Source organism: Microtus pennsylvanicus, chromosome 7, assembly GCF_037038515.1.
Source record: "Microtus pennsylvanicus isolate mMicPen1 chromosome 7, mMicPen1.hap1, whole genome shotgun sequence".
Taxonomy (NCBI): domain Eukaryota; kingdom Metazoa; phylum Chordata; class Mammalia; order Rodentia; family Cricetidae; genus Microtus; species Microtus pennsylvanicus.
The window spans coordinates 15341584-15368591 of record NC_134585.1 but is presented as its reverse complement, the minus strand read 5'-3'; the positions used below and the strand labels follow the sequence as shown (position 1 = coordinate 15368591).

The 27008-nt window shown below is 45.5% G+C and overlaps 1 protein-coding gene across 31 annotated transcripts in view; it reads left to right on the top strand.

The window, feature by feature from the left end:
• Positions 1-27008, top strand: part of Ank3 (ankyrin 3) — a 431439-nt gene that overhangs the window by 386800 nt on the left and 17631 nt on the right. For 10 of the 31 annotated variants that reach the window (XM_075980030.1, XM_075980028.1, XM_075980036.1 and 7 more), the window contains 9 exons: positions 36-158; positions 595-621; positions 1832-1913; positions 5422-11847; positions 13732-13806; positions 17068-17199; positions 18045-18188; positions 21171-21261; positions 23151-23529. In XM_075980030.1, the coding sequence (XP_075836145.1) occupies positions 36-158; positions 595-621; positions 1832-1913; positions 5422-11847; positions 13732-13806; positions 17068-17199; positions 18045-18188; positions 21171-21261; positions 23151-23529 (7479 nt within the window). Of the gene's footprint in view, positions 1-35; positions 159-594; positions 622-1831; positions 1914-5421; positions 13108-13731; positions 13807-17067; positions 17200-18044; positions 18189-20579; positions 21262-23150; positions 23530-25648; positions 25703-27008 lie in introns of all 31 variants that reach the window. The other 21 variants (XM_075980047.1, XM_075980046.1, XM_075980045.1 and 18 more) reach the window with 11 other exon arrangements.

The window sequence follows — 27008 nt, the reverse complement described above, 5'->3', positions numbered from 1 at the left end:
TTTATGTAATCATCAATTTCCCAAATTTCTTCTAGGTTAGAGACACCAGCCAAGAGCCCTGCGGCCGTCTGTCTTTCCTGAAAGAGCCGAAGACAACAAAGGGATTACCCCAAACAGCTGTTTGCAACTTAAATATTACTCTACCTGCACATAAAAAGGTATCTTTTAAGACTGGTTTGTTTCCACATCTACCCCCCACCCCGGTCTTGAGGCAATGGGCCCTTGGTATGTAATGAAGGAATGCTTTGTGACACTCTGAAAACCCCTGAAACTCGAGTTGTGTTCGTCTCCGTGTGTAGATGACGTCTTGTTGCTGTGGTGTCCCGTTCTTACCCGTCTGTGTGATGGAGTCCTCTGTGGATTGCTTCCGCTGGTAGTGTGTAGATTGTTAATGCTCCCAAATGACTGTCACGTGTTAATTTGCCGTGGATGTGTGGTCCGTGATGCTGTCTTGGCTTCTTTTGATTTGCTGTGCTTTCTAAAGCAGCTTGCCTTGTGTGCTCCCTACCCGGTCCTTTTTCATATCCTGACACTTTTTTCCCTGCTGTCCATTATAATATTCCTTGTCTCTGCAATGCATCTTGGGACCAAAAGGAGACAGAGTCAGATCAAGATGATGAGGTAATACGAACCCTTCTGCTTTTATTCTCTCCGAGGTAGACTAGATATTGGATATGTGTGGAAAAAGATTGCGGCGGGCTGAAGTGCGGGAACAGTCTAAATGCTGTTGTACGTCTTAACCTGTGCGAGGTGGAGTTAGCTATTTTTCCTTAAAGTGGCTCACTCTTCCCGTGAACATAGGAGTGTGCTTCCGTGTATTCTGCAAAATCAATAAACTAGTTAATGAAAAACCTGGCGTCATTTAAGCATCTTTAAACATGACAGATTGCCATGCATGAACTTGTTAAATTTCACAGGTGTGTTTTTACTACCCACTACCCACTGTGTTGTCAGCACTAGCTCAAGACTCTGGTTATTACATGGAATTGTGTTGTATAATCAACTATGTTTTATGTAATGTATTTTCTCACTAACTGCAGATAGACATTTGCCATTCCAGCGACAGAATTTATCTTGGCCATTTAAAAAAAAAAAGATTTTCTTTTTTTAACTTATGTGTATATGTGTTTCTGTGTAGCTGTGTACACATGAATGTAATGCCCTGGGAGGCCAGGAAAGAACCTGAGATCCCCCTAGGAAACTATGAGCATCCTGATGTGGGCACTGGGACCTAAACTTGGGTCCTTTGCGAGAGTTCTAACCTCAGGTCCATGTATCCAGCCCTATCTTGGCCATTTTTTAAAGAGTGCCATTGTTCAGTTTTGCAAGAGCTTCCCCTAAGCTGTCACCGTGTATTTCTCTGTAAGCTTTGTGATAATTGGATTTTTAAGAACCCACAATCACTGTCAATAGTGAGCCGTCCACGACAATGGCAGTTCGAGTCACACAGCTGCCAAGGAGGCTCTCCACCTGTCTGTAATCGTATCTCCCCTGTGTACCCACAGTGAACCCGTGGGAGATACTTTCTGTATCATTTCTCCTCGAGTGTATTCACGTAGTGAGTGGATTGTGTGGCATGTGTGCTTCCAATATAACGAACTGGCGGGAAATCTGCCACCCAACTTTTCTAGCCCGACCCCCACCCCCCCGTAGTCTTCTGTGTGGGTGCACTTTTTGCCTGCTACAAATTGAGAGTGGAGGGAAGGGGGTCATAGACCCCTCAAGGGGGAAATAATGCTTGAGGGTGGACATGTCCCAGCCAAAATGAAATGTTTCAAGGAGTAAAGGTGTCACAGGGAAGGTGGAAATGGTCTCTTCTCTTCTTTTTCAGGCTGAGAAAGCGGACAGACGGCAAAGCTTTGCGTCCCTAGCTTTACGTAAGCGCTACAGCTACTTGACTGAGCCTGGCCTGAGTGAGTCTCCTAACACATTCTCTAACCTATGTTGAATTTTTGTAGAAGAAGAGACATTTTTTCTATACACACTAAATTCTGATGTCATTTGGGAAATGGATAACCCGAAACAATTGCCTACAGAGTAAATTTCATAACCTTATTATGAAATTTAATGTTCCATACATTGTTGAAGACATAGATACAACAGATACCCCGGGTCATAGCTGAAAATGATTTCTGTTCTTGAAGCTAGTCACTAATTGTTTTTCGTAAACTGTTTTATTTTACTTTGGTAATTGTTAATATGCTCAAGGAGAAGTACCAGGGTTCCTTTAAGTCTCTGCTGAAAAGGGAAGGTGTGTATATTTGTGGTGGCACAGACTGGGTCCCTTTGTCATCTCAGTTCTCACAGTTGAGCTAGACTGTGGCATAGTGCTTTGAGCTCTTTTCCCTTCGTGAGACTCATACTCTCTTCTGGGGGTAGCACAGTCTATGGGCTTCTCATCCCATCTCTTCTCTCTGCCTTCCATCAAGATCTCGATTCTAAGGCTCTTCTTAGACTGGGCTGGTAAAGTCCTTGGTTCTAGTGGTTGTTTGAGTTTACTCATAACTGGCTTGCAAGGTGGTTGTTTATTTGGTCATGTTCTGTCTTTCTCTCTCCGTTGACTACCTTTTCCTCCCTCGTGGTTGCGGTGTTCCCATCCCATGGTTACCATAGCCCTAGAGTTAGCTCTAACCCCAGAAGCAGCTGTGAGTAGAGAGTACAGTGCCTTGATTGATCAACACTGGGTCCTGTAACCAGTGGAGAGTAGTAGCTTAAAGAAAATTTAGATGAAAATACTTTGTCATTGATTCCAAGGTTGGAGCTGTCATGGTAAGAGCGATAGTCTTGCTTGCCCCCACCTCTTCTGAGGTCTGTGGGTCAGCATGCATATGACACAAAGCAGGGAACTGCTCCACTACATAGCCCAGTGCATCTGACACTAACTCTGTTAGAAAAGATTTTGTGTTCAGATTCCAAATGTAGAATACAAGAGGAACATAAACAGCAAGCCTACCATGTTCTTGAACATTCCCTCAGACCTGATTTTTTTTCCTCTAGCAGAAGAGTTAGAAATCTCCTCCACAGCTCTATCCCTCAGGAACTGGGTGTCCAGAAGGAATTATTGTTGTGATAGAACAGGGAACAAATGCCTGTGGCTATTCGGTTTTTCAGTAAATTTATTTGGTGTAACCCTCTGTTGGTTTTCTTTTGAGACCCTCACTGAATAGTTGTTGGGATCCCTAAGGTAACATACTTAGGCTTCAGACAGGCTTGTTGGAGAAACTACTTTAGATCAGAGACGCTATGAGACAGGAGGATTTCCTTTACTGCATCTCCGAGGCATTAGAGAATGCACACACACACACTAAAATCTTTAAAAAATATTTTCTTTATTAAACCAAATAATAGAGGCCCTTTTCCAGTTTCTGGTAGTTTAAAAAACAAAAAAAAAAAACCCCAACTCTCAAAACACACACTGACCCCAAATCACTGAATCGAAGGACTCACTCAGCCATGTGTCTCCAATATGGCCTTTCCTGCAGGTTAAGCAGTAGGATGTTGGTACTAATGGCCAGACTGAGTCATGCCTCTGTGAGGTTGCCTTAGCTCCTCCGCTTCAGTAAGGCTGATACATAGCACTAGAAAAGGGCATGTTCGAAATGTCTGCCTTTCCATGCCCACTAGGAATGGAAATCCTCACCCTGTGAGAGTAGCTGCTAACCCGCTGGTAGGACTGGTGTGGCCTGGGCACAGCGCGAGGAAGAGCATAAATGATGGAGGTCCTCACGCCCTCTACACATCTCATTGACACTGTAAATGGTTGCCTTTTCGGATCAGGACGGTACTCATCTCTGGTGTGGAACATTGGTTTGCCCTCGGCAGGCATCACTACCCTGTGAGCAGCTGGCTCTGTTTGAGTTATGGAACTAGAGATGGCTAAGCTTGCGTGTGTGTACCCACCTCATGTGTGGGTTTCTTGCCTGCTTTGTGAAGAATGTTGGTATTATTGGACCCATCTTTCCTCGTGGCTGTTGCAGTGTTTGGAAGTTACCAAGAATATGAGGAATATTCTAGAAAGGTACCAGAATCTGTACCTTTGCATTTGATAAATGTACACTTAAGCCGCTGTAGGTACTTGACATATGGGGTCTTCAAAATATATTTGTGCTTTTTGGATTTTCCCCACGATACCTTTTGAGAGTTAAAAGTAGACCAGATTATGGGGGAGGGGGTCAAGATATAAATTACGTTCTCCTTATAATGAAGCAAGCTCTAGACATGGAGTCCCTTTTGTGGCAGAAATATTTAATAATGTATCACAATGTTCCTTAAAAATCTCAAAAGGTACCAAGACTTCACCTCTCATGGAAAAAGTGTACTCTTCTTTCCAACTGTTCTTGAGAAAGTGTTTTTGAACATTATATATACCATGCATAATACTGCTTTGAAACTGTATTTCCTCATTGGCTTGTTGGCCATGATAAATCGCCGCATGATCAAATGTTTTCAGTTGCTTTGCTTGCTCTGGTAACCGTGAACCATATTTTCTGTTTTCCCCCCTTTGTATGTGTGTATGTACACATGCATCTTAAAAATCATTTCATCTCCCATTTTCCCCCTCATCCGAAGGAATATACTGCATGGAAAAAGCATCGATGCAAACATTCCTCCTCTTTGGTTTAAGTTTTGGGTTGACAGCTCTGACTCAGGCAATTTCTTGCTCTTATTGGCTTTTTTTATGGGTGTGAACCATAACCAATCCTGCATGGGAGAAACAGATTTAAAAAATCCGGTGGCTTCAGAGTTTGCACACCAGTTGCCTGTCTTTTACTAGTTATTTTGGACTCTGCATGACAAAGCTTGAGTGGTTTTTCTGAAAAGGAGAGCAAAAAAAAAAAAAGAGTTTCAACTACTGAATGTGTGGATTCACATTTTGAAATGGTTCTAACCAGGTGCAATTTATGGTGGACAAGCTGTAGCAGAGGAAACATTCCAGAGTCTTAAGACACTTTCTGTGGTTGCGCAGAACAGACATATGTATGTATACAGGCAAAACAGAATGGCAGCTGCTATCTGTAACCCAGCACACAAGAAAGTCAATAGGAAGTAAGGAGGCCGTTTTCCATTGTGTTCGTCCTTGTCATTGTCGGTGCTTTGCCTGTGTTCCTCCGTCACACCGTTGGCCTCTGTGGCTGCTGTGCGCTTTCCTTGTATACCATTCCATTCCCGCTCCGTCATCATCTTTGTTTTTTTAACTTCAGATTCTTCATGTCCATTCATGTTTACTTTTCCTCTTTTGCTCAAATCGTTCTTTTTTTTTTTTTTGCCTCACCCATCCCAAATCATGCAAACAACTGTACTTGCTTCTGCGATATTTCCAAGTTTACTGACCAATTTTTTTTTCTCTGGTCTCTTCTCTGTTTCTCAACCATTTTTGTTGGTTTTTATTTTGTGTTTGATTTTTTCATTTTAAAATTTAAGAAACAGTTGAACGGAGTTCAGGAACAGCAAGATCCCTCCCCACCACTTGCTCATACAAGCCATTCTTTTCTACAAGACCATACCAGTCCTGGACCACAGCTCCAAGCACGGTACCCGGGCCGGCCAAGTCAGGCTTCGCCTCCTTATCCAGCTCTTCCTCTAACACACCATCAGCTTCTCCGTTAAAATCCATATGGTCTGTTTCGACTCCTTCTCCAATCAAATCCACACTAGGCGCATCAACGACATCTTCGGTCAAATCCATTAGTGACGTGGCATCTCCTATTAGATCTTTCCGGACAATGTCTTCGCCAATAAAAACGGTGGCGTCGCCATCTCCCTACAATATCCAGGTTGCCTCTGGTACCCTGGGGAGAGCTCCCACAGTCACTGAGGCCACACCCTTAAAGGGGCTGGCGCCCAACTCAACCTTTTCCTCTCGAACTTCTCCTGTGACGACCGCAGGGTCTCTTTTGGAGAGGTCATCCATTACTATGACACCCCCTGCCTCCCCCAAATCAAACATTACTATGTATTCCTCAAGCTTGCCATTTAAGTCCATTATCACATCCTCAGCGCCACTGATCTCTTCCCCTTTAAAGTCAGTGGTGTCTCCAACTAAGTCGGCAGCTGATGTCCTCTCGTCAGCTAAAGCTACAATGGCATCATCTCTCTCCTCCCCCTTAAAGCAGATGTCTGGACACGCAGAGGTAGCGCTAGTCAATGGGTCCGTGTCTCCTCTGAAGTATCCTTCATCTTCAGCTTTAATTAACGGATGCAAAGCCACTGCCACGTTACAGGACAAAATTTCTACAGCCACAAACGCCGCGAGCTCGGTGGCCAGCACGGCCACTGACGCGGTGGAGAAAGCGCCCTCTACCACAGCAGCCATGCCCTTTTCCCCACTCAGGTCGTACGTCTCTGCAGTGCCCTCGGCTTTTCAGTCTCTGAGAACTTCCTCCGCAAGTGCACTCTACGCCTCCCTCGGGTCTTCAATCTCTGCTACTACCTCATCCGTAACATCGTCAATAATCACAGTGCCAGTATACTCGGTAGTCAATGTTTTGTCGGAACCAGCACTGAAGAAACTTCCAGACTCTAATTCGCTCACAAAATCGGCAGCAGCTCTGCTGTCACCCGTTAAAACATTGACTACGGATACGCGTCCTCAACCCCACTTCACTCGAACGTCATCACCCGTTAAATCATCTCTGTTCCTCACACCCTCCGCCCTTAAGCTGTCGGCACCATCTTCTTTATCTTCCAGTCAGGAGATCTTAAAGGACGTGGCTGAAATGAAGGAGGACCTCATGAGAATGACCGCCATCCTGCAGACGGATGTACCTGAGGAGAAGCCATTCCAACCCGACCTTCCAAAAGAAGGGAGGATAGATGACGAAGAGCCTTTCAAAATCGTCGAGAAAGTGAAGGAAGACTTGGTGAAAGTCAGTGAGATCCTAAAAAAGGATGTATGTGTCAACAGCAAAGGGCCACCCAAATCCCCAAAGAGTGACAAAGGACATTCTCCAGAGGATGACTGGATAGAGTTTAGTTCTGAGGAAATACAAGAAGCCAGGCAGGCTGCGGCCAGCCACACCCCACCTCTGCCTGAGAAAGTGCACGGGAAGGCCAACTTGACGAGAGTCATTGACTACCTGACCAATGACATTGGGAGCAGTTCACTGACCAACTTAAAGTACAAGTTTGAAGATGCCAAGAAGGACGGAGAGGAGAGACAGAAAAGGATTTTAAAGCCAGCCATGGCCTTGCAGGAGCACAAACTCAAAATGCCGCCAGCCTCCATGAGGCCTTCCACCTCTGAGAAGGAATTATGCAAGATGGCTGATTCATTTTTTGGCTCAGATGCCATCTTAGAATCTCCTGATGACTTTTCTCAACATGACCAAGATAAAAGTCCCTTGTCCGACAGTGGCTTTGAAACCAGGAGTGAGAAAACACCATCAGCCCCACAAAGTGCCGAAAGCACGGGCCCTAAGCCACTTTTCCATGAAGTCCCCATCCCTCCCGTCATCACAGAGACAAGGACTGAAGTGGTCCATGTGATTAGGAGCTATGAACCCTCTACTGGGGAGATCCCCCAGTCCCAGCCAGAGGACCCCGTGTCTCCCAAACCTTCGCCTACATTTATGGAGTTGGAGCCAAAGCCTACCACCTCTAGCATTAAGGAAAAAGTCAAAGCATTTCAAATGAAAGCCAGTAGCGAGGAAGAGGACCATAGTAGGGTTTTAAGTAAAGGCATGCGTGTCAAAGAAGAGACTCATATCACCACGACCACCAGGATGGTGTATCACTCCCCTCCGGGCAGTGAATGTACCTCAGAACGAATTGAGGAAACCATGTCAGTCCACGACATTATGAAAGCCTTCCAGTCCGGGCGAGACCCTTCCAAAGAGCTGGCAGGGCTGTTTGAACACAAGTCGGCCATGTCTCCAGACGTTCCCAAGTCTGCTGCTGAGATCTCAGCCCAGCACGCAGAGAAGGACAGCCAAATGAAACCCAAACTGGAGCGTATAATAGAAGTCCACATCGAAAAAGGTAACCAAGCCGAACCCACTGGAGTCATTATTAGAGAGACCAAAAAGCATCCAGAGAAGGAAGTATCTGTGTGTCAGAAAGACTTGTCCCGGGGAAGTATTAACTTAAAAGATTTTCTGCCAGAGAAACACGATGCTTTCCCTTGCCCCGAGGAGCAGGGTCCGCAAGACGATGAAGAACTTGCAGCTGAAGAGTCCTTGCCTTCTTATCTGGAATCTTCCAGAGTAAATACTCCAGTGTCCCAAGAAGAAGATAGCCGCCCTAGTTCCGCACAGCTCCTGTCCGATGAGTCGTATAAAACACTGAAGCTTTTGAGTCAGCACTCCGTAGAATACCATGATGACGAGCTGTCAGACCTAAGAGGGGAGTCGTACAGGTTTGCTGAGAAAATGCTTCTGTCAGAGAAGCTAGATGTTTCTCACTCTGATACCGAGGAATCGGTGACAGACCCTGCAGGACCCCCTAGCTCAGAGTTACCGAGGTCTGATAAGCGCTCCAGAGATAAAGTAGCCACTGCCCCCAAAAAAGAAATCCTCTCCAAAATCTATAAAGATGTGTCTGAAAATGGGGTAGGGAGAGTGTCTAAAGACGAGCATTTTGATAAAATGACAGTGTTGCACTATGCGGGTAATGTCAGTGGTCCAAAGCATGCCGTGTGGATGCACTTGTCCGAGGACAGACTAGAGAGAGGTAGAGAGAAGTTGATATATGAAGATAGGGTGGACAGGACCGTGAAGGAGGCCGAAGAGAAACTGACTGAGGTGTCACAGTTTTTTCGTGACAAAACCGAGAAACTAAACGATGAACTGCAGTCCCCGGAGAAAAAGCCACGCCCCCAAAATGGCAAGGAATACTCTTCCCAGAGTTCTACCAGCAGTAGTCCCGAGAAAGTGTTAACAGAGCTATTGGCATCCAATGACGAGTGGGTTAAGGCCAGGCAGCGTGGCCCAGATGGACGAGGTGTCCCTCAGGCTGAGGAAAGGAAGACACCCAGTGGCTCCAGCAGCCCAGAGAAGAGGGTCCCTTCCCAACAGAGTGAGGATGGCCAGCCTACAGAGGAAGCCAAAAGAACTGTCAGTGCTCAGAGCCGAGGACCAGAAGGGCCCCAGTCCGGATTTCAGCTCAAGCAATCTAAACTCAGTTCCATTCGATTAAAATTTGAACAAGGCACACGCGCAAAAAGTAAGGACCCTTCTCAAGAAGAGAAAAATCTGGACGGCCCATCCCGAATCCCAGTTAAGAAAACTCTAGAAAACAAGCTGCCCACACACCCAGGTTTTGCTAGAGAAAAACAGCAGAAGGCTGTAGACCCCTCCGAGGAGAGAGTGCCAGTGCAAAATGATGTCACAATATTCAAAACTGAGCATGCCAAAAGCAACGACACTGTTGTGCACGAATCCGGCTCCGATGATGCCAAAAGACACAGAACTGAGATGTTAAGTAAGGCAATGCCCGACTTCTTCCCCGAGCAGCAGGCTGAAGAAGACTCAGCCTGTCCCGTGACATCAGACCTAGCGACCAAGGGACCTTGGGACAGAAAGGTCTTTAGAACATGGGAAAGTTCTGGGGCCAATAACAATAAGGCTCAGAAAGAGAAACTTTCGCATGTGCTTGTTCACGATACCAGAGAGAGTCATGCCGCTCGCCCGGGGGAGAGCGAGAATACCGACCCAAGGAATGAATTTATGTGTGTGACTGAGAGAGAACACAAATTGTTAACGAACGGCTCTCTCTCAGAAATTAAGGAAATGAGTGTGAAATCTCCCTCCAAGAAAGTGTTATACAGGGAGTATATTGTTAAAGAAGGGGACCGTCCCGGCGGCGCTCCCGACCATCCTCCCAGGAGAAGCGAGAGTTCAGTGGTCTCTCACATCCCCATCAGGGTCGCAGACGAGAGGAAGATGCCATCTTCTGACATGCCTGATGGGTTTTGTGAGCAGTCAACATTTCCAAAACACGAACTCTCCCAAAAAGTGTCCCGGTCAAGTATGAGCAAAGAGATAGTTGAGAGCCAGCACTTTAATTCCGTAGAGGATGAAAAAGTTACCTATTCCGAGATCAGCAAAGTTTCCAAACAGAGTTACGTAGGCCTCTGCCCAGCTCTCGATGAAACCGAGACCTCTCCCACCAGATCTCCCGACTCGTTAGAGTTGAGCCCGGGAAAGGACTCTCCCTCTAGTGATGTGTTCGACCACGGTTCCATGGAGGGGTTGGAGAAGCTTGCTCCACTAGCCCAGACAGAGGGAGGGAAGGAGATCAAAACCCTACCTGTTTATGTTAGCTTCGTCCAAGTGGGGAAACAGTACGAGAAGGAGCTCCAACAAGGAGGGGTTAAAAAAATCATAAGTCAGGAATGTAAGACGGTGCAGGAAGCCAGGGGAACCTTCTATACAACCAGACAGCAAAAGCAGCCTCCTTCTCCCCAGGGCAGTCCAGAAGATGATACTCTAGAGCAAGTGTCCTTTCTAGACAGCTCTGGGAAGAGCCCTTTGACCCCAGAAACCCCCAGCTCAGAGGAAGTGAGTTACGAGTTCACGTCTAAGACGCCAGACTCCTTCTTAGCTTTTATACCAGGTCAACCCAGCCCGATCCCCGAGGTTTCTGAGGAGTCGGAGTCAGAGGAGCCCAAGTCAGTCCCCCTAAAGCAGGTGACCATGGAACGGGAAACAGAGCGTGATGTGAGCAAAGACTCTATCCCAAGACCCAAATGTAACCGGGTCGCCTATATTGAGTTCCCCCCTCCTCCCCCTCTGGATGCCGACCAGATGGAAACAGATAAGAAACATCAGTATCTCCCTGGAAGGGAGGTTGACATGATTGAGGTCAACCTTCAGGATGAAAGTGACAAGTACCAGCTGGCTGAACCCGTCATCCGAGTGCAGCCCCCATCACCGGTCCCTCCCGGCGCTGAAGCCAGCGACTCCAGTGATGATGAGTCCATGTACCAACCGGTGCCGGTTAAAAAATACACCTTCAAGTTAAAGGAAGTTGACGAAGGACAGAAAGACATGGCCAAATCCAAAACGGCTGCCACGAAGGCTTCCAGCCAGAAAGAGGCGGAGACTAACGGGAGGGAGAACGAGTCTGGCCTTGACTCGCCTCAGAACGAAACAGCTCAGAATGGAAACAATGACCAGTCCGTCACTGAGTGTTCCATCGCAACCACGGCTGAGTTTTCCCATGACACGGACGCCACCGAGATCGACTCTCTGGATGGCTATGACCTGCAGGATGAGGACGATGGCCTAACAGAGAGTGACTCTAAACTCCCCAGTCAGACCCTGGATACCAAGAAGGACATCTGGACAGAGGGCATCCTGAAGCCAGCCGACCGCTCTTTCAGTCAGAGTAAACTGGAAGTTATTGAGGAGGAGGGGAAAGTGGGACTGGAGGAAGAGAAGCCATCATCTTCCAAAAGCTCTTCCTCTGACCAAACCCCAGAGAAGACGGATCCCAAGTCAGGGGCCCAATTTTTCACCCTGGAAGGGAGACATCCAGACAGATCTGTGTTTCCCGATACTTATTTCAGTTACAAAGTGGATGAAGAATTCGCCACTCCTTTTAAAACGGTAGCGACCAAAGGTCTAGATTTTGACCCTTGGCCCAATAACCGAGGGGACAATGAAGTTTTTGATGGTAAATCTCGGGAAGATGACACTAAGCCATTTGGCCTGGCGGTGGACGACCAATCTCCAGCAACCACCCCTGACACAACGCCGGCCAGAACACCAACCGATGAAAGTACCCCAACTAGTGAGCCTAACCCCTTCCCATTTCATGAAGGAAAAATGTTTGAGATGACCCGCAGTGGTGCAATTGACATGAGCAAGAGAGATTTTGTGGAAGAGAGGCTCCAATTTTTCCAGATTGGTGAGCATACTCCTGAAGGGAAGTCAGGGGCCCAGGGGGAAGGGGATAGCAGTGTGGTCACTGACACCCCACAGCCACAGTCAGGGGACACCTCGGTAGACACCAATCTAGAAAGAGATGTAGAGGCACCTACAGTCGAATCGACCAACGGAGAGTGTCAGGAAGGCACAGCCTGTAGTGGGTCTCTGGAAAAGTCAGCCACCGCCACTAACTCCTCAAAAGCTGACCCCAAGTCACGCACGCCTATAAAAATGGGAATTTCTGCATCTACCATGACCATGAAGAAAGAAGGCTCTGGAGAAGTGACAGATAAGCTAGAGGCTGTGGTGACCAATTGTCAGGGGTTAGAAAATGAAACGCTGGCAGTTATCTCAAGTGCACCCGATAGCCAGGTGGGCGATAGGCCCCAAGAGAAACACGATTTCCAAAAAGATAACTTCAATAACAACAATAACCTGGATTCTTCCACTGTGCAGACAGATAACACCACAAATCACGTAGTTCTGACAGGACGGGCTGCCCCCACTCGTACCACAGAGAAAGCTAATCCAGTCAAAGTCTCAGGAAAGAGTCCAGGGATCCAAGGACACTGCACCAGAGATTCGCGGAAGGAACCAGTAGGGGCTAGGCGGAAATCCAAGCTTCCCATAAAGGCCACTGCACCAAAAGATGTCTTCCTGCCAAACCATAAGCCAGACAGTAAAGCAGGTAAACCGAGGCAGGTTGGTCCATCTGAAAAAAACAAAACCCTTCCTCCTTCTTCATGTGTAGATGTCAAGTCCCGAATTCCAGTCAAAAACACACACAGGGAGAACCTAGTTTCAGTCAGAAAAGCATGTGCCACACAAAAGCGAGGGCAGCCAGAAAAAGACAAGGCCAAACTGCCTCCATCCAAGTTGCCAGTAAAGGTAAGATCCACCTGTGTCACCGCCACCACCACCACCACCACCACCACCACCACCACCAACACCACTGTTAAAGTTAGAGAAAGTCAGCATAAGGCGGTATGTAAACATCCCATTGAATATTTTAAGGGAATTAGTGGTGAGACCCTAAAACTTGTGGACCGCCTCACTGAAGAGGACAAAAAGATGCAGTCGGAGTTGTCCGATGAGGAAGAGAGTACCTCAAGAACCACGTCGTTGTCCGAGACTTCCCGGGGTGGCCAGTCTTCAGTGACCACGAAGTCCGCTAGAGATAAGAGAACAGAGGCAACACCTTTAAAATCAAAGAGTGGAAAGGCCGGCAGTAGGAGGACTGGTGAGGATGAAGGCAGTCAGGTTTCTTGAGCGCTCTTTGCTCACGACCTGGAGAAACAGCATAGTCCGTAAACACTTTCCAACTCGTAGAGCCTAGTGCATGACCTGTCGTGATTGCTTGTGGAGTGGTTTAACCGTAGCTTCTCATTCTGTCATCGTCATCTCTGTGTGCTGTCCTAGATGCTCTATCCTCTCTCTCAACCCAGCTACACCGTAGAGAGCTAGGGACGCATGCGACACTGGTGTCACTCAAAGATGTGAGCGAGTTTCTTTCCTAACGTGCCCGTGGGTATGACTCTGTCAGAGCCAAGGCACTGATGTCCAGATTCCATCCATGGTTGTGGCCACCAACGCGACTCTGTGACCGTTGTGAAGTGGCCGACTCGCCAGCATGTTCAATCTCATTACATTCCGAGCATCCATGTAATCCGGCATTTGGCCTGGTGCGGGTGACAGACAAAAATTTTTGTCTAGGTGTTTGTGTAGGTGACTAGGACACATCTAAGTACACAGTGTTAGTGTCAGTCTCTGTAAAAAAAAAAAAAATCTGAGTGCTGCGAAAAGCAATTTTCCAGTGTCGTGTCTTCCCTGGCGATTGTTTTAATTGAGAAATTGTAAATCGTAGGTCCACAGAGTCCTTGTGAGCGGACAGATATCAGGATGGCAATAGTAGCCGATCACCTGGGACTTAGTTGGACAGGTAAGTATACGCGCTCCTGAACGAAGCAGGTATCCTTCCCCAGTGTCCTTGTCTTCATCACACGCAGATCATCTTCCTGATCCTCCTGTACATCTTTAAATACACAAACAAGCAGCCCGTAAAATGTTATTCATAATTCTACCTACACTGATAATTACTGACAGCAACTGTACACCTTTAGTTTTGGGGTTTGCTTTTTTTTTCTGTATATAAACAAAGTTAGGTCTTATTTTACTTTAAACTCTCTTCACGCTGCTGTTTCTATAAGAGAGTAGCCTTGTATCTGAGGGCACAGGCCTTAGGAGCCTAAAAGAAGACCCAGCTGAGGCTAGAACTACATAATTAACATGACACATGTTGTTAAAACAGCGCTCTTAGTCAACAGTTCAATTACCCATGCCCTTGTGTGACCAGTTGTAGCCACGTGCGCCTTAGCCTTCCAGGATTGCAGTATTTACCCAATTGCTGTGCCTCTCTTAGACTGTTGCTTTTCAATGAACTTACTGTTATGCCTTAGGATTAGTTTAATTGAAACAATTTGACAATAGAGAACAAAAAAAAATATTTTTAATATTTGTATGGCCAAGAAAAAGGAATGAAAGCTTTATTCCTAAGTTAACTTTTGGAAAAGGATGTAAGTAAATAGATGTGGTTCCCAAAGGTACTTGAGCCCTCTGGAACCATTTACAGTCAGGGTGATGGGAAAGAAATAGCCAGTTTGGTTTTACATCAGTAAAGTCAAATGTGGGGCTGTGTCACCCAAACAATTTAGTTTGATAGTGTTGATCTTAACAAACCTCCCCATATCCTGACTCATTCACATCTAAGAGATTTGATGTTTCCTAGGTTGAATATGCATTTTAAACTACACATCTAAAGACTTTGGACACTCCTGAAAATACACTGGAATGCTGGAGCAAATGACTGTAGACCAAACATAACTAAACTAGTAAAAGAGATAAATGTTAATTATCATCTCTCTGCAGTCATATATCTGCTACCGCAGCCATTCTCCTGCCATACCATTATCTGGTGTTAGAGAGAGGAAGGTGAAACTAGACCATGGGGAACAAATTCATCTACATGTGCCCTTTGCATGCCTCAGCCCCACCTCCGAGCCCTCCTTACCTGGTGTCTAGTCTCTACTCTAGACGAGCTGCACATGGCCAGAGGCTTCCTGGAACTCTGGTGTGCTCAGTGTCTGGGTGATCCCCAAACATGGAGAGGAATTAATAGTGTTAGACATGTACACATAGTTTCCTCCAAAGTCCTTCTTAACACCAATTCCGCTTTAACATTTACCTGAAAAATATACAGGACGTATGTTAATTTTTGCATCATTACTGAATAACCAGATTTTCTTTCTTTTTTTTAAACATGGGCAATCCTTAGTTTCCCAGAGTAGATTTTTGGAGATGTGGCACAGAAGATGACCCAGCTGAACTGGGGACAGAGCTCAGTGGCCTGGCCTACTCAAAACCTCATTTCATCCCTAGGACTAGAACAGAAGAAATAAAATCAAGTCCTCCGGCTCTGAGTTCTTCAGGGTCAATGTGCCTTTCCCCAGTCTCCCAGGCAATAAATAATGTTTGTTCTTAAGGACTTCCTGGATAGTAGGACTCCTGTCACCTAAAATGTACACAGATGGAGGAATTAAAACTGGAATTAACCTCTTTAATTAGAACTACCATGTGATCAACAAAGACTATTAGAACAATTTCAATATTTAAGCAAACAAAATATAAATGTGTCTCTTGAAACCACTGCTAATAAGTTTTGATTAAGATAATCTTGTTTTGTTTGCAACTAATACAAATTTTGTAGTTTCCGACAATTAATATTTGCTGGTCTTGGCTTTCATTGATAATGCTCTATACATGTGATGGTATTTTTTCCTAACTTCTATGCTTACGGTTCATGACGTGAATTTAAATTAAGCTCTAGTTGCTGTTAAATGGAACAAAAGAAAGTGTCTGCACACACATGTATTAAGGCTAAATTTTGTGCTGAGGTGAACTGGTTTCGCTTATAGAAACACGTCTTACTTGATGTACTTTTAACTGTCCACCATGATCACAAGACTAAAAACTCAGTATCTCATCGGCAAACTTCCTCCTTTTGTTCAACAAGAGGACAGTTGTCAAGTTTCCAGTAGTTCCAGTCTACAGTGACCACTCCTGGGTGCGAAACATTTTATAAACCCCTGCATGCCACCGATAGAGTTCTATCAGTACACTTAATCAAACGTGAGGACTTCTTGAATTTCTGAGTTCATTTTGCCAAGTTTCTAGAAACTGCTTGACAGGAGTAGAATCTTGGCCGATTGTTTTCCCGTGGAAGCAATTCTTCGTGTTTCTTACTTGATACGTACTTTTTAAAGAGATGTGATGGCAAGATATCTCCTTTCCCAAGGTCTCCATTCATATTGAGTTCATTTGATTCTCTCTCTCCTTCTACCACGTGGGGCCCAGGAGCTGAACTCAGGTCATCAGGCTGGGCATCAGGAGCCTTCACATGCCAAGCCATATTGATGGTCCACGTTGAGTTCATCTTAATCTCTGCAGAGACACCTCTGTGTTTGCAAGATTGAGTATGTACTTGGACACAGCACTTCCTCTTATTTTTTCCCACACATGGCTGTGTATCGCATGCACGCTTTTCCCTGGACCTCCTGAGGAAACTCACAGGCTCTGTTACTACATTAGAAATGAAGAGGTGTACTGCAACAGGTCCCTCAGAGCAACCCTTTTACTGTGTATGGCCAGGGGTAATATGCTCCTCCCTGTCTTGTGTGCAATTGTTCATTCTGCAGAGATACGCCCAATCAAAAGAAACCAGCAGCGTCCTCTCTTTAAATCACAAGAATCTTTAAAAATTATCCCAGCACTCAGGAGGCAGAGGCAGGCGATCTCTGTGAGTTTAAGTCCAGCCTGGTCTGGTCTACAGAATGGCAGCCAAGGCTACACACACACACACACACACACACACACACACAAGATTTCTAATGAAAATTTGATTGTAAGTAATTAGCCAAAAAAAAAAAATCTAGCCATAGGCTGCCTGTAAAATCAAGCACCAGAGTGCCCAACTCTAAACAAAGAGCTTTTCTTTACTATTCATTTTCTTTTTCTGGTGGTTTTGTTTGTTGGTTGGTTTTTTTTGTTTTGTTTCTTTGGAGTGGGGTGTTGGGAGTTGAACATGACTTTGATAAAGTATGTGCACAGTAAAATATACCCTCCCTAACTCTCTCTCTCTTCACAGAGCTGGCAAGGGAACTGAATTTTTCAGTGGACGAAATCAATCAGATACGTGTGGAAAATCCCAATTCTTTAATTTCTCAAAGCTTCATGCTCTTAAAAAAGTGGGTTACCAGAGACGGAAAGAATGCCACAAGTATGCTTCAAATTATTTAATTTTTTCAAAACCCCACAGGGTCAATAGCTTAGATAAATCTGCTGGTGGGCTCATTCCAGGATTTTCAGTGTTCTGTAATTTTAGGTAGCAAGGAGGAGGAGTTAGCGAGAGTCTAGAGTGACAATTGTTTAGTTAAGTGCTGTTGTCCTAGAATCCTCTGTTTAAGCTTTCGGGAAAGCAAGAAGTAGGAAATAGTGTGCACTTTGTTTGGCCTTCTTCCCATATGTCTGCTAAAACTGGGAGAGAAATATTAACTCTCTTTTGTAATTATGGCTCCATCTAGGGGCAGGTGTGGAGGGAAGTACGGAGAGGAATGGGCTACAACTAGGGGAACCAGCAAGCTGTATCCAGTCCGGGGCAGCAGAAAATCCTCTGCTACCATTAGATTTGGGTGGATGGTGGCAATGAGTCCAAAACACCCAGTACCCACCCACTACGACGTGGGGTACATTACTTAGGATCTGCCTGGTCACAGCCTGACCTTGGTAGATGATTAGAACGTAAAGATTAAAACGTAAAGCATTGAATATTAGGATGAGGTGAGTCCAGGGAACTTGGAAGCTGTGTTAGGCCCGCTAGCGGAGTACAGGTGTTTGAAGACCTTCTGTCCTGTCCCGCTGGGATGCGTATTGTGACCTCCATAGACAGCGTTAAAGTAGGGCTCTTCCCTGGGGCAGCCAGCATTCTGGACAGGGATCTAGCAGAGCTACAGCGGGGAGCTGAAATGTGAACAGAGCTGCAGAAGCCATGCTTTGTTTGGATGTTGTGTAAACTTGCAGGAAATGATGCCACTGGGTTCTCAACCTTTTCTCTCTCCTTTTCAGCTGATGCCTTAACTTCGGTCTTGACCAAAATTAACCGAATAGACATAGTGACCCTGCTAGAAGGACCGATTTTTGATTACGGGAATATTTCAGGCACCAGAAGCTTTGCAGATGAAAACAATGTTTTCCATGACCCAGTCGATGGTAATTGCATTTAGTGTTCATATTTGATCGTTCGGTAGAAATATGAACGTGCTGTCGGTCGAGGCAGCCGCTCGCCGCCGCGCGCGCCGTGATCTGCTTGACATCTCGTGTTCCCGTCATTTTGGCCCTGCCAGAGTCTGCAAATGAGCGTTCTAATACCAGAGCAGGCTCAGCAGATGTCTCTCTGCGAGGCAGAGGACACCCTGTGAGAGTGCATGAGCTGAAAGCCGCGACTCCTGGCCTTCTGTGCACCCCGAAAGGACGAAAATGTAATGCCTAAAAAATGCAATGCCTTGGCATTTAAAATTAATCACTCTTTCAAACGGAGAAACTCGTGATCGCTTTCCATTTATAAGTGAAATAAAACTGTGAGCCCAGGTTTAGCCAAGGAGGTGATATGCTGAGCCCAGTTGGCACTAAACATTGGCTAAACAAACACTGGGTAAAGAGTGAATCACTGCCGTGGGACCAAGCATGTAGAAGGGCACCCGAGGAATCTCCCATCATCTCAGGTGGTTTAGTTACTTAGCATTATATTAGCCTGCATTCTGCCAGCAATTCGTGGGGTGGAGGGCAGGCAATATTTGGTGTGTTGTACGTAGAAGACAACAGTCTTTCTAATCCAGTGAACACACACACACTCACAAATCAGTGGTGACCTTTAGGTTTAGCTTAATCTAACAGCCCCCTCCCCCATTCATTAATCATTCCCTCTCATCAGAACGTCAGGAAAAACATAACAGACAGCCATGCCTTTGAAGCTATTCCTGTCTCACTTCACAAGTGGGACTCTGTCCCCACAGTGGCTGATGAATGGAAAATAACGGTGCGGCATGGACCAGAGCAGTCAGGGATATTGTCCTGTTGATTCAAGGGCCAAGAAATAAGGTCCTGGTCTTTTTCCGTGTTTAACTGGCAAACTTGGACTCTCTAGAGCCAGGAACTTTCAAAGTTCTGTACGTGTCCCACTGGGAAAGGTTGCAGAGACTTAGACAGTGCCTCTTTACTAAGTGTGCCTGTCACGCACGGAGCACCGATACACTGGGTCCCTGGGACACACGCGCTGTGGTGCACCTTGTCTTATGCGGGCGGCTGTAGGTCGATAAACTCCTTTTTGTAATAAATCAGTAGAGCAAACTAAGAATGACTGGCAAGTTACAGCTACAGCTTCCTCTACTCTTTATTGGGAAAAGAAATCAAGTGTGGTATCCTTGGTTCATTTTGTTTTAACATTGTCAAGTTTGAATGTCATTAAACTAAGCTCACCAGGGCTTTTTGTTATTGTATCTCAATATCGTGGAGTTCTTTTTATGAAAATTTCTCAAGAAAATTTAGGCATGAAATAAGTTCACTAATGCAAACGATAAATCATTTCTTAGCCGGATTTTAACAAGAGGCTCACGTTTATAGGTGGCTGCAACCAATGAGTGTCCACTAACCTATAGCAGTCGCAACCTGCAACAGCTGTTTGCCTTGAACGAAAGGGAAAAATCGGTCTTTGGCTTTCCAGACCGGTGACAAGAGAAAATGCATTGCTGCTTTAAAAAAAAAAAAATGTCTCCCCCCTCTTTGTTGAGCTTTTGGGAAACACCCTTTCCTCACCAGGACCAGACCCTTATTGACTTTCTCACTGCCAGGGCAAGAAATTCTTCCTCTTCCATAGATTGCTTAGAATCAGGGGTTAGCCCCCTCCTCCCGTCTGAGCAGGCTGCCACAGCACGGTTTCAAGTCCCTAAGCTCTCCTCCCGTCTCCACTGTGTGTCATTTTATTTTCTCTTTTACCTCATGATTCTAAGCAGATTCCTATCACCCACTTCACCAAGACCTCCGTACACACCATAACTCTCTCATCTCTGTGACTTAAGGCACCTGATAACACGGGGAGTCATTTGTCTTGTCTAACATCTTTCTAAACTATTTTAGCCGGTGCTCCCATTGCTGTAGAAATCCGTCATTTCTTTCCAGCATGTACATCCATTCCTTTATTTTTATCCCATAAATTCCATGTAAGAATTAGAGTTGGATTTTGTTTTTAACCTAAGCAAGAGGGAACTGATTACAGAATTGGCTTCTTGCAGCTTGCTGTAGTAAGTCTACCATAGCATAGGTTTTGCATGCTGTGTTAGCCGTGAGCCACAGATCTTCTACATATGACAACTAACTTTATATTGAGTTCATTTCCTCTGCATAGTTATGATACTGTATTAAAATTGATAACGTGCTGTTATTTTATCTCATTAAATTACATGTAACTAAACCATGAAATTGTGTACCTTCTTCTGTAACCCATCATGCATTGTCATACCTGATATAATTTGAGTCATCTCATGTGTTTGTGTCCGATGTGTTCTGGCGCATTCCGGTTCAGTCCAAATGTACTGTCTTCCATAGGTCACCCTTCCCTTCAAGTGGAGCTGGAGACCCCCATGGGGTTGTACTGCACACCACCCGCCCCTTTCCAGCAAGATGACCATTTTAGTGATATCTCTAGCATAGAGTCTCCCTTTAGAACCCCCAGTAGACTGAGTGACGGGCTAACGCCTTCCCAGGGAATCCTAGAACGTTCAGCAGGTGAACCTCCAGTGGTAACGGCAGAAGACACGTCCTTAGAAGACAGCAAACTGGAAGACTCAGTAACTGTAACAGAAATGGCCGGCCCATGGGATGTAGACGAGAGCCAGCTGAAGGACGTATGTCTGAGTGAGTGTCCCCGGTACCTCGGAAGTTTGGCTGGGGTCCCAAAAGATGGTACGCCGGCAGAACCGCTGAAACCACAGGCTAGAAAAGTAGGCCTAAGCTCTGAAGAGCAGGAGAAAGGAACATCTGGTCCTGGTGAGGAGATGGTGGACGAAAAGCTCAAATCTCTGTTTGAGGACATTCAACTTGAAGAAGGAGTAGAGTCTGAGGAGATGACAGAAGAAAAGGTGCAGGCTATTCTTAATCGTGTTGAACGAGCAGAACTGGCAATGTCTTCACTTGCAGGTTGGCAGAACGAGACGTCGAGTGGAAGCCTAGAGTCCCCAGCCCAAGCCCGAAGAATAACTGGTGGGTTACTAGACCGCCTGGACGACAGGTATGGCCGTGTCTCTGGAATACACACAACAAGCGGGTGTCCTGTCCGTACTTTGTTTCAAACAGGTGCTTTATGGCAGTGACTCCTTTCCTAAATGATTAGACCCGGTCCAGGATATACCTTCCTTTAAAACCAGCTTCAGCATGTTAGAATCCCCAGAGAAAGGTGGATTCTTTAAGTAAGAAGCAAAGCACAGTTACTTCCATGCCAAATATCTAGATGTTGGCTTAATTAAAGACACTTTGCTGGTTTCTTACATTAGTCTGTCTGCAAAGCCAGCAGTGTTTGTTGAAGTCATTTCAGAAGTGAGAGCCCAGATCTTTTAGGACTATCACTGTTCGTCTCGTTTCATCACTACAGACGAAATGTAGTCATACAAGATATTAGACGTTAAAAACTTGACAAATCCTGCCACCTAGCAAGAATCCCCGGGGAATTTCTGCAATACAGAGGCGCGCTACAGCAGCAGTGCATAGACAAGCCAGATGTGCATGGCTCTGCACTTAATCTCCAGCACCCCAAGCCCCCAAAAAGGAATGAGACAGTGTAAATTTTATAACCGTGTAGGAAATCCAGAGCAACAAAGAAAACACATCTATCCTCAGGGGAAAAAAACGCTTTCATTTTTCTTTTTTTTTTAATTTTTTTATGGAGAGGACAGAGTTTCTCTTTGCCGTTCTGGCTATTCTGGAACTCACTCTGTAGATCAGGCTGTCCCTGAACTCACAGAGATCTGCCCCCAGTAGATTATTCTTGCATACCACAGGATAAGCACGCATTTGTGTCCGCACCTCCACATTAACAGAAAGGGTAACATGCTAATTGCTGCCTCTTCTGGGCACCACACTGAAAATAACATGCAAGCTACAAAAGAAAACAAGTGGTTTTTGTTAAAAACTAGTAAAAGATTAGAAATTGTTCAAGAAGAAAAAAGTTACCTCACTTAGGAAAGGTGTCCCCATGGTGAACAGAAGTTCTATTGGTCAGTGAAGGTCGTGGAAGGCTAGAGTAGACAAAGGCCAAGGAGTTCCAATAAAGGCATCTTGGTTGAGAAAGTATGGCTGGTGCACGTGTACACAGATGAAACCTTAAAGAAATCAAGTTCAGGATTCCTGAGAATGCAGTTTCCACTCAGGAATTTTTTTTTTTTTTGTATTTCTCTCAGGCAGAAATGAGTTCATTTGTCTTTAGCTTTTTATTTATTCTTTTGTTTTTCGAGACAGGAATGTAAAACGGTCCTGGAACTCTCTTTGTAGACTAGGCTAGTCTCGAACTCACAGAGATTCGCTTGCCTCTGCCTCCCGAGTGCTAGGATGAAAGGCATGAGCCACCACACCTGGTGTGTGTTTGTTTTTCTTTAGTGATATGATAATGCTTCACAGTAGCCTTCCCTTTAAAACTGACAAGGTTGGGACTACATGTCCATCAACATTTTTTTAAGGTGTAAAATTTAGCTATGGAGAATGATTCTCATTTAAAGTGACAATCTAACAGCTATGTTGGAAGCTGGGTGCTGGGGATGCCTACAGCCTGGGTACACCTCACTGACCCACCTGCGATAGGCCCTCCCATTTGAAATCCACTTGCTAATTTTTTTCATGCCTACTTTATGCCTTCAGAAGTAGTTTGGTGGGGCAGGAGAGATGGCTCAGTGGTTAAGAGCACTGACTGCTCTTCCAGGGGACCCAGGTTCAATTCGCAGCACCCACGGGGCAGCTCACAAGTGTCTGTGACTCCAGGATCCAACACCCTCACACAGACATACATACAGGAAAAAATAAATAAAATAAATCTAAAAATTAAAAAAAAAGTAGTTTGGTAATGTGGGTACTGGAGCCATCTGCAGTCTCACGCTGACATGATGAATTTGCATCTTGTATCCTTTACAGCTCTGATCAGGTTCGAGATTCCATTACCTCATATCTCAAAGGAGAACCTGGGAAATTTGAAGCAAACGGAAGCCATGCAGAAGTCACTCCAGAAGCAAAGGCAAAGTCCTACTTCCCGGAATCCCAAAATGACATAGGGAAACAGAGCATTAAGGAGAATCTGAAACCAAAAATACACGGATCTGGTCGCACTGAGGAGCCAGCGTCACCCCTCGCAGCCTATCAGAAATCTCTGGAAGAAACCAGCAAGTTTGTCATGGAGGATGCGCCTAAGCCCTGTGTGCCTGTCAGCATGAAAAAGATGACTAGGACTTCTGCTGACGGCAAAGCCAGGCTCAACCTCCACGAAGACGAGGGGTCCAGCGGCTCGGAGCCTAAGGTAGGTCATCTGCAACGTCAGCATGCTCCTGTCCGCTGCTGTTGATCCTGTACCATTGGGTGCAAGGTTCTTCATGCTTTCTAAATGGTGATGCGGGGGGGGGGGGGGGGGGGGGGCTAAAGAAAGCCCTGGGGAGGATGTATGTACACCATGGGTTAGCACCGTTAGTCGTCAAGGGAATAAAGTATCTCCAGTCAAAGATGAAAAAGAAGCAAAGGAACACTAAGTAAATAATTTTGGGGTTCCAGTACCAGTTCTGCCTGCAGTTAAGGTTCCCTGATTGCAAACCCAGCCTTTGTCCTTAGTGGAAAAGGGGGGTAATTTTCATACTTTCTGGTTCTCTCAGAGTTTAAAGACCCATCGATACATACTATTCTGTAGCGACTAATGTCTCAAAGTAGTCGAAAATTTGGGAGGATGCAATTTCCGAGATAAGGTGACTCAACAGCAGGCAGAAGAAGTCTGTCCTTAGAAAGATTCTTTTTATATGCCAGTTCGTCATCGGCACGTAGACCCAGACCGAATGCAACGGAACCCCTGGTTTGCTCTTATTAATGCTATGTTCTTCTGGTAACTACCTAATAGATATTTTTTATTCTTTCGTTTTACCATTTTTTTAAATATTTATTTATTTATTATGTATACAATATTCTTTCTGCATTATGCCTGAAGGCCAGAAGAGGGCACCAGACCTCATTACAGGTGGTTGTGAGCCACCATATGGTTGCTGGGACTTGAACTCAGGACCTTTGGAAGAGCAGGCAATGCTCTTAACCGCTGAGCCATCTCTCCAGCCCTTGTTTTACCATTTTTAAAATGTTAAAATATTTTTTTAATGGAATGAACTCTTTCCAATGAAATAAAATTAAAATGCATTGTTTCCACTTTTTTATATAGGGGCTTACTATGTAGACCAGACTGGCTTCAAACTCACAGAAACCTGCCTGCCTCTTTGATGCTAGGATGAAATGTGTGCACCACCACACACGACTTTCCTACCTTTTTGTTTGCTTGTTTCTCAGGACAGGGTGTCTCTGTGTAACGGTCCTGGTTGTCCCAGAATTCACTTTGTAGACCCAGCTGGCCTCAAACTCTCAGAGATCCACCTGCCTCTGCTGGGATTAAAGTTGTATGCCACCACCTCCTGGCTTTTTCCCCCCACTGTTGTCTTCTCTCTATGCATCTTGACTTCTGGTCAACGACGCAGTAAACACAGCCCTCTGCCTTTAACATGCTAGCTCTTATGGCCTGCCCTGAGACATGCCTAGGTCCCTTAAGACCAGCATTTGGAGAAGAAACAGTATTTTATAAAATGTTGCTTCAGGTTTACAAAGACGCCCAGGGAATTAAAGAATCCAATAGCGCCGCTCCCCCTTCCCTGTTTATACTCTTTTGGTCGCTGTCTAGAGTGTTAGAACGGAAAAGTAGGGGGAAGAGCAATTTCAATAGATCATCGTTTATGCAAATGTGACATCACCAATAACTAAGCATTGATACAATTCTTTTCCTGTTTTTTTTTTCCCTTTTAAAGTGTTTTGAGGATTTCCCCTTCTCACAAAATGTGGCGTTCCGTAATTACTTTTGCCTTTGATTTGTCTCTCATTGTATTTAAGCAGGATGAATTTGGGTGGAATCTTGTCTTTTAAAATGCCATACCATTAAATATGTTCCTTTTAAAACTGATGTACAAAAAAGAAAAATCAGGGAGAAGCAGTAACACAGTGACATTTTTACCTAGGAAGGTTTATCCTGGGGTGTGTGTGGGGGGGGGAACAACTATTAGAAACCAACATAGACATGTGACACACTGTTTGTGTTAATGGGTGTGTGGTTGTGGGTTGCTGGAGGGCCACTCAGGGGTGGCCATGAAGGTTGACACAGTTACAAGCCTGAACAGAGCTCCGCAGGGTTCACTAGCAATGGAAACCAAACTTCCTATTGAGTCACCCAATGCAGAGAGACCGCCTATCCGTGAAAGTCCATGTTTGGTCAGAGCTCACAGGAAATCCCACGATGCCCCAGTCAGGTCTTCAGTGGCCCCGTCCCAGTAAAGTAGCAACCAACAAAGCCATCTGATGTCCACTGCAGACAACAGACCCCTTTCTGTCCCCCGGAAAAGCAGGTCAAAAGTCCCGGTGCGGCGCTTACACGGATGACGGCCTGCTGTTACAAGGTAAAACCCCATTCTTTCCTCTTCCCATGAAGCAAGGAATGCTGGGAAAATCCCACCTGCCCCCCCACCCACGCTTGGTCCTTTACTAGTTTCTAGAGAATTCTCTTAAAGGGAAGCCTGGGATTCTATGCTGCTCTCTCCCTTCTCCTAAGGCTAAGCAAATTGTGTCTCCAGGGAGAGAGGGGACACAGAAACACTGGTCCCACCAGCCGCCTCTGTATGTGAGGACTGCCCTGGAAGCCTCACAAGGGTCACCTGTCTGCCAGCTCCTGAGCCCTGTGTTAGTATGTGCATTCACCTGTGATGTGCTTCTGACTCCGCCACCCTACAATCCATGTATGAATGATTCAGACTTCCCCTGCAGCCTCCCCTGTCTGTTAATCCTGAGTTGTCCTGGGTGATCCTGTTCTTTTGTGACTATGACTTCCTCTTCCCTTTGCTTACTTTCCTAACACGTTCCTGAAATCATTTCCACCCTCCTCTGTCCACTGTCCTTTTGTAAGACTTGAGGATTGCCCTGGGGAATGGGGTTTTAAGTTCTGTTCCTTGCATAGGCACTGGCTGGTATTTACTTTGAGAGCCGTGTTTTCCAGGACTTCATATAAACTCAGCGTTAACGTTACTCATAACACATCCATGACTTGCCAGCAGGCTGCTGGTTAACAGTGTATCCGAGTGCGTTATCTTCTCAGCTACCATTTTACGGTCATTCTACCCGCCCGATGCCTGTTTCTCCTGCAGTGATTTTACTAGTCTCCCCCCTCCCACACACACAGTGCAGCCATACCTTTTGTAATGGTATTAACTGCACAGATCCTAGCTTCCTGACTGTTAGAGTTCATTTGTATAGTTCTACCATCACAGTTAAATATGGCGATGAAGAATATTTACTGAATAACAGTATTTTCTCACTTGAATGGTACTATTTGCTACTCGATAGTTTTTTTCAGACTCATGAGTTGCAGAATTCCTATGTCTCTTTCTCTCTCTCTGGTCCTAGAGAGTAAACTATTAAGCCTTACACATGCCAATTCCCTACCACTGAGCCGTGTCTCCAACACACAATTTTGAGACAGGGTCTCATTAAGTTGCCCAGGCTGGCCTTGAACTTACAATCCTACAGTCCCATCAATGTTCCACCTTATACTGTCATTTCACTGTGGGTCTTTTTTACCAAAGTCCTCAGGCGCTCACAGGTCTGTACTTCCTCACTTGTTGGCAAAAGTTCTTACTGAACACCTTTTGTGGATGATAGTCTCCCAGTACTGGCAAGTCCTGGTGTCCACCACAAAGATAGCTTTTGATA